The following is a 13484-nucleotide window of genomic DNA, read 5'->3' as shown; positions in this document are numbered from 1 at the left end:
GTTTGTTTTGTTTGCTTTGTGTAGTGCACAATGTGTATATTTGGATAATTCTTATTTCACCACACATACAGGCCTGTAGTTTGCTTTTCATCTCCATTATCATCTCACTGGATAATTCCCAGAATTTCCATAATTTTTAGAAGTGAAGGCAACGCTTTCATATCACTAAAGGCTAATGCATCTAAAACTGGGGACAGACTTCTGCATTCCATAAATTACCAAGCATACTGGCACTCAATGGTGTTCCTGTTTTTATTTTTTAATTGGAGATTTTTGCCGTTAATATGACACAGAACCACTTACACTGAGAGCTTCCTCTTCACTGCGACTGTGCCCAGAATTGGTGCCCCTGGTGTTTGTGACATGTGCAACTCTTTTTATAAAAAGTCACTGTTCCTTTCCTCATGATAAGTTTATAGTCCAGCTATGAGTAATGCTCCTAAAAATAAGTAAAAAGAAATAAGCCGACAATGAACAATGAAAGAAGAAAACCAATGTTTATTAACCACTATGTGCTAGGCACAATGCCAAGCAAATTTCAGAGAGGTTAAGTGAATGCACCAGTCCACACAGCTGCTAAAGCCAAGAAAGTAGAAATTCTAGATAATCTGTGACCTGGTGGCTTTTATCAGTAAGTGTCATGTTAATTTATTGACAGACATTTGAGTACCTGCTACATTGGCACTGGAAGGATACAGAGATAAACCCAGTGCCAGATCTTGGGGGAGCATAGAGACTAAAGAGAGATCAGAGAGTTGCACAGATAACCAAGACAAGTAAGTGAGAGGCACTAACATTTGCAGTCATGTGCTAAGCATTTTCAACGTATTATCCCATTTAACCTTCACAGTAAACCTGCAAAATGGTTGGAATCTCTCTTATTGTAGATGAGGAAATTATGGTTCAGGGAAAGCCACTCAGGGTTACCCAACGAGTAAGTGGCAGGGCTCAGATTTGCATCCAGGTCTATGACTGCAAAACCTCTTTCTTCCATGGGAGTTCCAGTGACAGACTCTTCATTCTGACAAGGAGAATGTCAAGGCTCTTGGGAGCTGCATTTGATGTATCCAGTTCTACCTGGAACTTAAGAATCAGGCGGATAGACAGTAAGTTCAAGGAAGGCTGGCAATAGAAGCAAAGGTACAGAGGAATAGAAGTATGTGGGAATGGACATCAGGCCAAGATATGGAAGCCATCTTGAGAAGTGGGCCCAAAACATGGGCCCTGGGAAGATTAGACCTCAAGCTTCAGCTAAGGGGTAATGAGACTTGTAGGGTTAAGATCAAGAAATACCTGTGTTAAAAAATGAACTAAAGTTGCTAATTGGATATTGCAGGAATGGAGGGAAGGAGGGGTCAACATGAATCAAAGCTGATTGAATCGCTGTGAGTCATGCTGTGAGGACAAATGAAAGAATCTGTTAGAACATAAGTTATAGCTCCAAGTAATACAGAAAATAGTGTTCACCTTTACCTTGGCTATGAACCAACCTTATTTTTCCAGAGGATAATTCATATAGAATATGTCCTGTAATTGCTGTTTTCTAAGATTATAAGGCTATGCTCAATATTTTAGGATATCTCTTTAATTTTTTAAACAAAGAAAATAAGATCTATGCTGTCAAATACACACTCATGTATACACACGTGTGAATAGATAGAAGAACTAGAAAATATGACTGACTTCATTATTTTACAGTTTTACAAAAGAATATTTACTTCTATTATCAGAAAGAAAAATAAGTTTTTTTAAAAAAACCAAGTAGCCTTCATCTTTATTTGATAGATCATTTATAAATTCCTTCAGAATACCTAATTAAACATTGTATGGAGACTATTCATTATATGGCCTACAAAAATCATTTTTCAGTGACTTTTTTTGAGAACTTTGTTTCTTTCCATTTATGTAAAGTTGTTTAATTTAAAATTAGAATACTTGATGGGCAGGCACACCTCAGAGATAATGCAGGCTTGGTTCCAGGTCACCACAATGAAGCAAATATTGCAATAAAGCAAGTCAAATGAATTTTTTGGTTTCCCAGTGCATGTAAAAGTTATGTTTACCCTATACTTTAGTCTATTAAGTGTGAAATAATAGCATTATGTCTAAAAAAGCAATGTATAGTTCACCCTTGAACAATGAAGGGGTTACGGCTGCTGACCCCCCGCCCCCCCCCCCTCCCCCCCCCCCCCCCCTGTGCAATCGAAAACCTGCATACAATTTTGACTCCCCAGAAACTTAAACTAATAGCCTACTGTTGGGGCACGTGGGTGGCTCAGTTGGTTAAGTGTCTGACTCTTAATTTCAGCTCAGGTCATGATCTCTCATGGTTAGGTTACTGAGATCAAGCCCCACGTTGGCCTCTGTACTGACAGTGAGGAGCCTGCTTGGGATTCTCTCTCTCCTTCCCTCCCTGCCCCTCCCCACCTCAAAAATAAATAAACATGGAAAACTTTTTTAAAAACAGCCTATTGTTGACTGGAAGCCATACCGATAATATAGTCAATTAACACGTAATTTGTATGTTATGTGTATTATATACTGTATTCTTACAATAAAATAAGCTAGAGAAATGAAAATGTTATGGAAAATACTAAGGAAGAGAAAATACATTTATAGTACTATACTGTATTTATTAGAAATCCATGTATAAGTGGACCCATGGATTTGAAACCCTACTCAAAGCTTAACTGCATATACTTTAATTAAAAAATACTTTATTGTCGGGGCGCCTGGGTGGTTCAGTTGGTTAATCGTCCCGACTTCGGCTGGGGTCATGATCTAGCAGTTCATGAGTTTGAGCCTCGTGTTGGGCTCTGTGCTGACAGCTCAGAGCCTGAAGCCTGCTTCGGATTCTGTGTCTCCCTCTCTCTCTGCTCCTCCCCCACCTGCACCCTGTATCTCTCTCTCTCTCTCTCTCTCTCTCTCTCTCTCTCTCTCAAAAATAAAGATTAAAAAAAATTTTTTTAAATACTTTATTGCTAAAACCTGCTAACCCCTATCTGACCTTTCAACTAGTAATCACTAATCACAGATCACCAAAACAAATATAACAATAATGAAAAAGTTGGAACTATCGTATGACCCCCAAAATGTGACAGACCCAAGGTCAGCAAATGCTGTTGGAAAAATGGCGGCGATACACTTGTTTGGCACGGGGTTGCCACAAACCTTCAACCTGTAAAACACGTTATACCTGCAAAGCGCAAAGCAAAGTACAGTGAAACAAGGTATGCTTGTATATTTAGATCCTTAAAGATTTTGGGATTGCAGTCATTGGCAATATTTTCATTCACCTGTAGCTTTTCATAATGTTGATGTTAAACCCTTAAAACATTTGATCAAGGAAAAAGATGAATGAATATAAGTTTCATTTGGTATTGTAAAATATTTTATTGATCAAAGTGAGCCATCATTCATGTTAGGCTGTCATTACACTTTAATTATAGTGCAGTCAGTCCTCAGCACTTAAGTACTTTACATTTAGACCTTTTTCCATTTTGCTTTTGTAAAATATTCTTTACTTTAAAAGAAGATTTGGGGGGCACCAGAGTGGCTCAATGGGTTAAGTGTCCCAACTTCGGCTCAGGTCATGATCTCGCCATTCAGAGTTTGAGCCCTGCTTTGGGCTCTGTGCTGACAGCTCAGAGCCTGGAGCCTGCTTTGGATTCTGTGCCTCCCTCTCTCTCTCCTCTCTCTCTCTCTCTTTCTCAAAAATAAATAGACATTAAAAAAATATTAAATAAAAATGAGAAGTTCTTAACTTTAGGAAGAAAGCATGTATCTGAAAATCTTTTTCCCTCGATATTCGCTGATTTTAAAAATGAATAACATATTGGGGCACCTGGGTGGCTCAGTCTGTTAAATGTCTGACTCTTCATTTCGGCTCAGGTCACAAACTCATGGTTAGTGGGATTGAGCCCCACGTCAGGTTCTGTGCTGTCAGCACAGAGCCTGCTTGGGAGTCTCTCTCTTTCTCTGTCTCTCTGCCCTTCCTGCATGTGCATGCTGTCTGTCTGTCTCTCTCTCAAAATAAATAAATAAATATTTTAAAAAATGAATGACATATTAAAATAAATGTTATTTTCAAGAATTGACTTGTTTGAATTTTGTTTATAAGATCTTTAAAAGTCACTTCAAAAAAAAAAAAAGTCACTTCAAGGTTACAATTCTTATACAACTAAATTTTCTGTCAAAAACAACTCTTTCTCACGCACTAGTATAAAGTGTTTTTTTAAAAAAGGACATATTCTTTATCTTGAGCCACCACATTAAAATTAGAATTTGAGTTTTACTTTAAACTACTTGTTTAGGGAGCCTGGGTGGCTCAGGCGGTTAAGCGTCTGACTTCGGCTCAGGTCATGATCTCGTGGTTCGTGAATTTGAGTCCTGCGTCGGGCTCTGTGCTGACAGCTTGGAGCCTGGAGCCTGCTTCACATTCTGTGAGTGTGTGTGTTTGCGTGTGTGTGTCTCTGTCTGCCCCTCCCTCCCCTACTCGTGCTCTGTCTCTTTCAAAAATAAACATTAAAAAAAAAATTAAACTACTTGTTCATGTTGTGCTATGCAGAATTAATGGAATTTTTTTTTTCTTACTATCCAGGAAATACCAGAAAGGAACCAGAGTCCGACTGCGTCTATTAGATCTTGAACTCACATCTAGGTTCCTGGGAGCCACCACAGATACAACTATACTTGAGGCTGATGCGATTCTCTTAGGACTCCAGGAGAGTAAAGATGCCAAATCAAAAGAGGAACATCGTGAATAATAAATAAACTTTGCTTAGTGCATTCACTCCTTTTTTTGTTGAACCCAGATATTCATCAAGAATGCAATTAGAAAATTGTAAGTAAATGATTGAAAGAAGACATAATAAACGAAAGCTATAATTATGGCTCTTATTTGTTAGAATTTTCTTTAGCTGTTTCTCCCCTCCTCCCTTTTTACACCCATTCTTCCCTTTGATTGGGGAAATATAAACTGTTCTGGGAAATTCTGTCATTCAACAAATATGTTTTGAGTGCTTGCTATGTGCATGGCACTATTTGAAACAGCAGTAAACAGATGAGACAAAATTGCTTGCTTTGTGGAGTTTACCTTTGACTGGAGGTAACAGAAAATAAATAAAATACATACTACTACGTTAGACAGTGATCTATGCTGAGGACAGAATAAAGCAGAGAGGGCAGGAGACCTGAATAGATATTTTTCCAGAGACATACAGATGGCCAACAGGCACCTGCAGAGATGCTCAACATCACTTACCATCAGGGAAATGCAAATTAAACCACGATGAGATATCACCTATTATATCACCTATTAAAATGGCTGCTATCAAGAAGATAAGAAGTTACAAATGTTGGTGAGGATGTGGAGAAAAGGGAACCTTCTCACACAGTTGGTGAGAGGGTAAGTTGCTGCAAGCACTATGGAGTACAGTATGGAGTTTCCTCAAAAAATTAAAAATAGAAATATGCTATGATCTAGCGACGTCACTTCTGGGTATTTACCTGAAGAAAACAAAACGCTAACTTGAAAAGATATCTGAACCCACATGTTCTTTGCAACTCTATTTAAAATAACCAAGATGTGGGGCGCCTGGGTGGCTCAGTAGGTTAAGCGTCCGACTTCAGCTCAGGTCGCTATCTCACACTCCGTGAGTTCGAGCCCCGCGTTGGGCTCTGTGCTGACAGCTCAGAGCCTGGAGCCCGTTTCAGATGTGTCTCCCTCTCTCTCTGCCCCTCCCCTGTTCATGCTCTGTCTCTCTCTGTCTCAAAAATAAATAAACGTTAAAAAAAAATTAAAAAAAAAATTAAATAACCAAGATGTGGAAGCAACCTATGTGTCCTTCAGTGGATGGGTAGATAAAATGTGTGGTATGTTGTAAATATGTGTGGTGATGATGTTCGCTAGACTTACTGTAGTGATTGTTTTGCAATAAATATCTATTATGATACACACCTGAAACTGATGTTATTTGTTAACTGTATCTCAACAACAACAACAAAATAAAGCAGAGAATGGGTTGTAAGGTGACAGATTGAGATTTAAGAGTAGTGTCAGTGGATATCCTCACAGAAGAATCCACTTTTTTATAATACATAATTTTTATTTTTCCATTGATACAGTATTTAGAAAAAAACTCTTATCTTTTTAACTGAGGTAATTGACACATAACATTTTATTGGTTTCAGATGTACAACATAATGATTCAATATATGTGTATAGTGTGACATGATCACCATAATAAGTCTAGTTAACATCCGTTGCCATACATAGTTTCCAGGAATTCACTTAACAAAAAAATTTTTTTAATGTTTATTTATCTTTGAGAGATAGATAGAGTACAAGTGGGGGAGAGTTAGAGAGAGAGAGAGAGGGACACAGAATCCAAAGCAGGCTCCAGGCTCTGAGCTGTCAGCACAGAGCCCGATGTGGGGCTCGAACTCACAAACCATGAGATCACGACCTGAAGTGAATTAAGACGCTTAACCAACTGAGCCACCCAGGCACCCCATCTAGGAATTCACTTTTGAATAATATCTGAAGGAAATGAGGGAGCTAGCACGTGGGTCCCTGAGAAAGAATAGCTAGGGCAAAGGCCCTGAGGCAGGACTGTGCCTGTCCAGTTTAAGGAACAGGGAGGAAGCCATTACAGCTAAGAGAGGAATAAAAGATAAACCTAGGGAGTGGGAAGTAGGAGAGGCCTTGTAGGTCCTGGTATGGACTTTGGCCTTTATTTACTCTGAGATGGAGGGTCTTTGAGGATTCTGAGTGGAGGAGGAATATGCTGTGACATTATAAAAGGATCCTTCTGAGTAGACTGAAGATTAACAGCAAAACAAGACCTCTGAGGAGAGAGTTAGTGGGTAATCCAGATGAAAGGTGATGGCAGCTTGGAGGAGTGTGGTAGCAATGCTGGTCCTGAAAAGTGGTTGCAATCTGGATATATTTTGAAGGTACAGACAGTGGTATTACATAACATTGGATATGGAGTATGAGATAAAGAGAGTGGTGAGGGATGACAGCAGGGTGTTTGGCCTGGACAGCCAGAAGAATGGATTTGCCGATAACCAGGATAGGGAAAAGCCGGTTTGAGGGGACTATCGAGAACTCAATTTAGAATATGTTAAATTTGAGGTGCCTATTAGCCACCTAAGTGACGATGTTCGGAGGCAGCTGGCTATATGGGTCTGAAGTTCATGCGAGAGGTCTGGACAGAAGATGGAAATGTACACATCACAGACACTCTGTCATACTTCACAAACTGTGTAGCTCAAGAATCTAGGCACTCCCACTGGGCCCTTTCATTCCTTGTGGCACCACCGAAGTCCTTCAGAGGCACCTAGCTGGTTGGTCTAGGAGGGTCCAGACAGCTTCACTCACTCATCTGGTATTTTGGCAAGGGTGGCAGAAAGGTTAGGTTTGGCTAGACTGTGACCAGAGCACCTGTATGTGGCCCCTCTAGCATGATATGTGTCAGGGGAGTTCGACTGCTTGCATGGTGGCTCGTGTTCCCCAGAGCATTCCAGGACAGCCAGAGAGAAACTACATGGCCTTTTCTACTTAGCCTGGGAAGCCATGCCTCTTCACTTCACTCGCTGGGTCATAGACGAGTTAGTAGGCCAGCCCAAATTCAAGAGGAGAGGAAGGAGCCTCCACCTCTTGATGGCAGTGTGGCAGCCTCACACCGTAGGAGGTCACCTGGGATGAGAGAGATTGTTGTGCTCATCTTTGGAAAATACCACATCCACCCCCAACTGGGTCACACCCAATAATCACCACCTCCAAAAATGCCAGATCTGAAATCTGAGATCCTTCTACTCTCTGACCTTCCTGCTCCCTCACTTTGTATGCCCAACAGAACACTTTTTCAAAATTTGGGGGGCTCCAGTCTATTGACTTTCAATTTTTCACTCATCACCTCCTTCGTGTTCACACTACCCTCCTTACCCAGGTTGAAAGTTCAGGGTGCATCAAATAATTATTTCCTTGCAAGTCAAGTTTTCTTAAGTCCTGTCATCTCAAACCCTCCTTTTCTTAGTTGGCAAAACTCCAACCCTAATGAAATCTGTCTACCTACTTCATGTCTATACCAAGAAGTTTGATATTACAGGAGAAACCTCACTATCATAGTGATTGGTATTGTTTTAAATCTGGAGTTCCAGATTAATGTACCAGACTAATGTACACGTCTAACATTACTCCCTCCAAAGCCTCACTAAAACTCTAATAGAGATGGATGGATGGATGGATGGATGAGTGGTGGATGGATAGATGCACAAACACCTCACACACAAAAAAACTCAAGTAGGAGAAAAGCAGGAAGAGAGGAATCAGCAATAAAACTTTGCAGTCTGGGAAGTGGATGAATAGACATTGACTTAGCAGAACAGAGATAGACAAATTCTGGGCTGGCAGTGGGGAAAGTGGGGAACCCACCTGATTTACTGCAGAATCCTCAGGATGTTCAGTAAGTGGCGATACTGGCTACTTCTGGATCTGGGAATGAATTGGGGGAAGAGGGAAGACAAAATAAGGGAGACTGGGTAAAAGCTGTCTGAGAAATAACCTAGATTCCTTTTTTCACTCCATTCACTCTACTTCAACGATGTGGCTGCCTGCCTCCACCCAGAGTGACCCTCCAACCCCAACATTTTAGTGTTTACATTCAGTTGTCTTTATTATTTTTTAAAGTTTATTTATTTTGAGAGAGAGAGAGCACAAGCAGAGAGGGGCAGAAAGAGGGAGAGAGAGAGAATCCCAAGCAGGCTCCGCACTATCAGCGCTGAGACTGATGCGGGGCTTGAACTCATGAACCACAAGATCATGACCTGAGCTGAAACCAAGAGTTGGCTGCTTAACCAATCGAGCCACCCAGGTGCCCTGATTCTGTTATCTTTCTTTATGGGAAGGATGAAGGTGTATGTGTGTGGTGGGGGCGGGCAGGGTGGGGTTTGAAGGAGGAAGGCAAATGCATAGACATCAGTGCACCAGACCAGACAATTTCAGCGTACTCTGAAGACATGGAAGGCAAGACGAGTGTCATCTCAGTTTGGAGGAGGTGTGGTCAGGAGAGAAGACAGAATCTACACCCTCGGATGTTTCAGATCCCACAACCAAACACTACGTTCCAATATTCAAAGGCTCATCACCAGAAAGTGCCTATTCATCTCATGACACCAATCTAAAGGCTAGTTTTTAATCACTCAAGTTCTCAGTTATACTGGGTTGAATAGTGCCCCCCCGCCATTCATGTTCACTCAGAACCTGCGAAGATGACCTTTTTTGAAATCGTTTGGACATCTAATCAAGTTAAGATGAGGTCATGCTGGATTAAAGTGGATCCGAAATGCAATACGACATCGTCCTTACAAGAATAGGCAAATTTGGGTACAGAGACACAGAAACACAGGGGGAATGTCATGTGACAACTGAGGCAAAGATTGTAGTTACACTGCCACAAACTAAGGAATGCCAAGAATTGCTTGGTTATCACTAGAAATGAGACAGGTATGGAACAGATTCTCCCTCTGAGGTCCCAAGAAGAAAACCACCCAATGACACCTTGATTTCAGACTTCTGGCCTTCCGAAATGTGACATTGAATCTTGTTGTTTTAGCCACCCAATTTGTGGTAATATGTTATGGAAGCCCCAGGAAGCTGATCCACCAGGCATATATGAGAAGTGTGATATCTTGTCAGGCATTGATTTCCCAGCCTACACATCTGTCCCATGCTTTGACCCCGCAGTCCTATTGGGAGCCTGTACCGTGCCTGGTTTCCTGTGCTCCATGTAATAGTCTTTCTTGCTTCACTTCTTTCTATAGCCTGTCCTCTGTTTGCAGCCTTGATTAAAACACCAGGGTGTTTTAAATTAAGGTGGTTTGATTAAATCCACCAGGGTCTGAATCTGGAGAATCAGTCCCCCCAAACACCAGCCACCTATTTAAAATCACCCAGGTGGAGAGATCCGAGAAAATCCGTTTCCAGTGAACCATCTTTGTTCCTTTAATATTATTAAAGTAAGGCAAGTATTTGAATCAAGTCAATACTCTTTTTTTACAAGTCAACTAGTCATGCCAAACAAATGACCAGAACAACTAACTCACGGTGTTTGTGTCAGGTCAGGTCATCTGGGAAGCAGACGCTAACAGTAGGAAGGGCAACTCTGAGGGAAAGGCTGGTGAGGAATAATGGGAAAGGGAGCAAGATTGTATAGACTTTAAGGCAAGATTCAGTTGTGTAGACATTTACATATTCCCTAGCAGCTGAAACCTCTGATTAATCAAGAGTTTATGTTTCTAATCAATAAATGTAAAGGAATTTTCTCTAATAAATATTGATGGTGGTACATCTTTAGAAACATAGATTATATTTTCTTATATCCCTGAAATTAATTTTAAATACTAAACCTGGCCTGTGCTAGGGAAAGCATCTTGTGTAGAATTTATATAGATGGAGAGATGCTAGGGAGAAAGGTGACAGCAAATAGAAACAGTGTGCGGAACACGTGGTGATTTGGCACATTTGCTCATGCTAACGTGAACTGACTGCACAGAGATTTTGTGGAAGGTGGAGGCAAGACACCACAGGCAAGTCTCTGGGTGAGGCCATAGGGTTGGGAGGACCTAAGATAATGACCCCATGCCTCTGCAATAGAGGTGAAGATTATAGTGTTTTGTCCCAATATGCAAATAAATCCTGTCGGGCCCTAGGACAGGCCCTATCTTTCATCTGGAGGGAGATGGCGTTGGTATAGGAAATCAACTCGACAAACAGGCCCTTATTGAGGGGAGAGAGAAAGCCTCACTCTTCTCTGGGCCTCATTTTCCTAGGCCTTGACTTGGAGTGGTCTAGATATGTTTGAGGGAACACTAGTGAAAGCAGAAGCTGGTCTCTGGCTTGAGGCAGGAGGGCAGAAACAAAGCCAGAATATACCCCTAGGGTCCTATCTGGATGAGCAAAGCCTCATCTAAGTAGCTAAAGCTCTTTGTTACAGGTGAGCTCTGTGTCTGCTTCCCTCAAGAACCATGGAAACTATCGAGTCTTGTTTGCACATTACAGCCTTTTCTCAAGTGGTCATCCAGTCCACCCTGTAAACATCCATGACAGGTTACTTCCTACCTCCCGAGGCAGGCTTAGAGAATTATTTGGAAGATACCCACTGTAAAGTTAATTCACCTCACACGAGTAAGACTTGAATTTCTGGTTTACCAGAGGATCGAACTTTGTGATCATTCTCCTTTTTGCCATTTGTGGAATGTCTTTTCTGGTTTTTCTAGTTCCTGCTCCACACCTGTCAAGTAACATTTAAGTTAGATTATATGGAGGCTGATTATAATATCCATTTGATAGATTTTCCAAGACCTTTTCTGGTCCATCAGTCATTTCAAAGTTCGTTAACACCTGCACCAGAAGGTGAACGGGAAAGGGAAAGATGTTAACGAAGATAGAAATGACTAATGGACCAGAATTTTTAAAAAAACAAAATTTCAAGCATGGAACCATCCTAAATTGTCATCCATTTTGTGGTTATGTTTGGAAATTCACTAGTATATTGGGCATCACTAAATACGTCTAAAAGATAGTTACGCAGAACATAACTCAGACATACCATTACTTGTGAGCAAGAAGCTTGCAGCATTTACCCACAGTCCTGGTCTCAGCTGCCCGCCTGAGTTGCATTCCCACTCCTTTTGGTATGGTTTTGAGAGTTGGGACATCATCTTTATCTACTGGCTTCTGTGGTATTTACTGCATCTAAAATGAAAGATTTTGCATGTAAATGTTGCCTGGAAAAAAACACAGTATCTTGCTTTCTTTTATTCATTCATCTGAAGTAATTATTGCTATCACAGTCTCATGTGCATTTTTTCCAAACCATAATGATTTGAGACTTATAGAGTATGGTAAAAGAGTTGGATTGTTTTTTCAAGCAGGCAATTTTGTGAAGCAACTGCTAGTAATCTGAGCCACTTTTTGGTTTCTAAAGATTTCATCTGTCTGCAGGGTGATTTCAGGATCCATACAGTTCCTTACCTGGGACCTTAAAATCCATTTTTGCACTTCCCACATGTAGAATGCAGGTGTGAGAATGTAAAATAAGTCACATTTGTTCATAGAGTTTCCTACCTCCTTTGGCTCAGAACATCCATGACTTCTTTGTAATTAGTTTAAAAGAAACATGGGAAGAAAGTTACAGTCTTCAAATAAACTGCATGTTTCCCTTAGGAATTCATACTAAAATGCGTATTTATTTTTAAAAACCAAATGATATGAATGTAGGAAATGCAATACTGGGTCAGCCCAATGGTCTAACCAGCCTGTGGTTTCAAAGTCTCATAGTATCCCATTAATGTTGGCCTCAGAAGTTTGAGGATTCATTTCAAACTCTCTGGTTTTCTTTAACATGCAAATCTGGATTTACCATTCATAGATTGATCTAAACCTTTCCTGAATTTACTTATATCTTCAACATACATCCACTAAAGAAACAATGAGTTTCCCAATGGCAAGGGTACTACACCTTATCTATCCATCCTGAGATTATAGCAAGGGTTCTACTACAGGCCAGTGAAGAGATGAGATTAGTAATTCAGTCTATCACAGTCGTCCTCTTGGTCCTGACCATTTACATCCCTCCCACATGCAAAACTCACTCCATCCTATGGCACTGCCTCCCACTCCCTAAAGGCACATTTAATCATGATATCTGCCACCAGTCCAAGATCTTGTGATCCTTATCAGGTCCAGTTCCTGCTACTGATATCAGTTTTCTCCCTAGCATCTCATCATCTATAAAAATTTTACACAGAATGCTTTCCCCAGTATAGGCCAAGTTTCGTATATGCAAATAATTATAGGGATATATGGAAAATATAATTACTATTTTTCTAATGATATAACACAATCGATATTTACCAGGCAAAATTCTTTAAAAATTTTATCAATCAGAAACATTGTAAACTCTTGAATAATCAGAGAGATTTCAGCTGCCAGGGAATATGTAAATGTCTACCCGGCCAGATCTTGCCTATAAAGCTCTAAAATGTATTACTCAGTTGCCTGTCCCCAAAACATTTCCTGCTTTTTAAAACAGAGAATACTGAACAGGATTTAAAGCTTTCCTTGATGACTCAGGGCTACCATTATGGAAAACAATTTCATAATGATGTGATTTCCTAGGGATTTTTAAGGTGGGTTAGAGCTGCTGCTCCTACCAAATGGCCCCAGAACTTGGCGCTCTTTAAATTGTTTTTTTAGCTTGTTACCTATCACCTCCCTTTGCTATCAGCTGATATTTTTTACTTAGGTCAATGTCCCTGCTTCTAGTACCCCCCCTGGGGACTCTTAATCTGTGTTAATCCAATTTTTGGTTATATACTAACTGACTCTCAACAACTATTCTTTTTTGTTGTTGTTGTTGTTCTGTTTGCTTTAAACATTTTTGCCACCTCCTTTCCCTGCTGTCAGCTGCCACTTT

General features: G+C 40.5%; 1 protein-coding gene across 1 annotated transcript in view; it reads left to right on the top strand.

The window, feature by feature from the left end:
* The window catches only part of MRPS28 (mitochondrial ribosomal protein S28), a 106385-nt gene extending 101486 nt beyond the window's left edge, over positions 1-4899 (top strand). The window contains exon 3 of the mRNA XM_042923449.1: positions 4601-4899. Coding sequence (XP_042779383.1) covers positions 4601-4766 — 166 coding nt within the window. The 3' untranslated portion in view covers positions 4767-4899. The remainder of the gene's footprint in view (positions 1-4600) is intronic.
* The last annotated feature ends 8585 nt before the right edge of the window (positions 4900-13484 follow it).

The sequence above is a fragment of the Panthera leo genome, chromosome F2 (assembly GCF_018350215.1).
Source record: "Panthera leo isolate Ple1 chromosome F2, P.leo_Ple1_pat1.1, whole genome shotgun sequence".
Classification (NCBI taxonomy): domain Eukaryota; kingdom Metazoa; phylum Chordata; class Mammalia; order Carnivora; family Felidae; genus Panthera; species Panthera leo.
The sequence above is the reverse complement of the archived record's forward strand: the minus strand, read 5'-3'. Positions and strand labels throughout refer to the sequence as shown.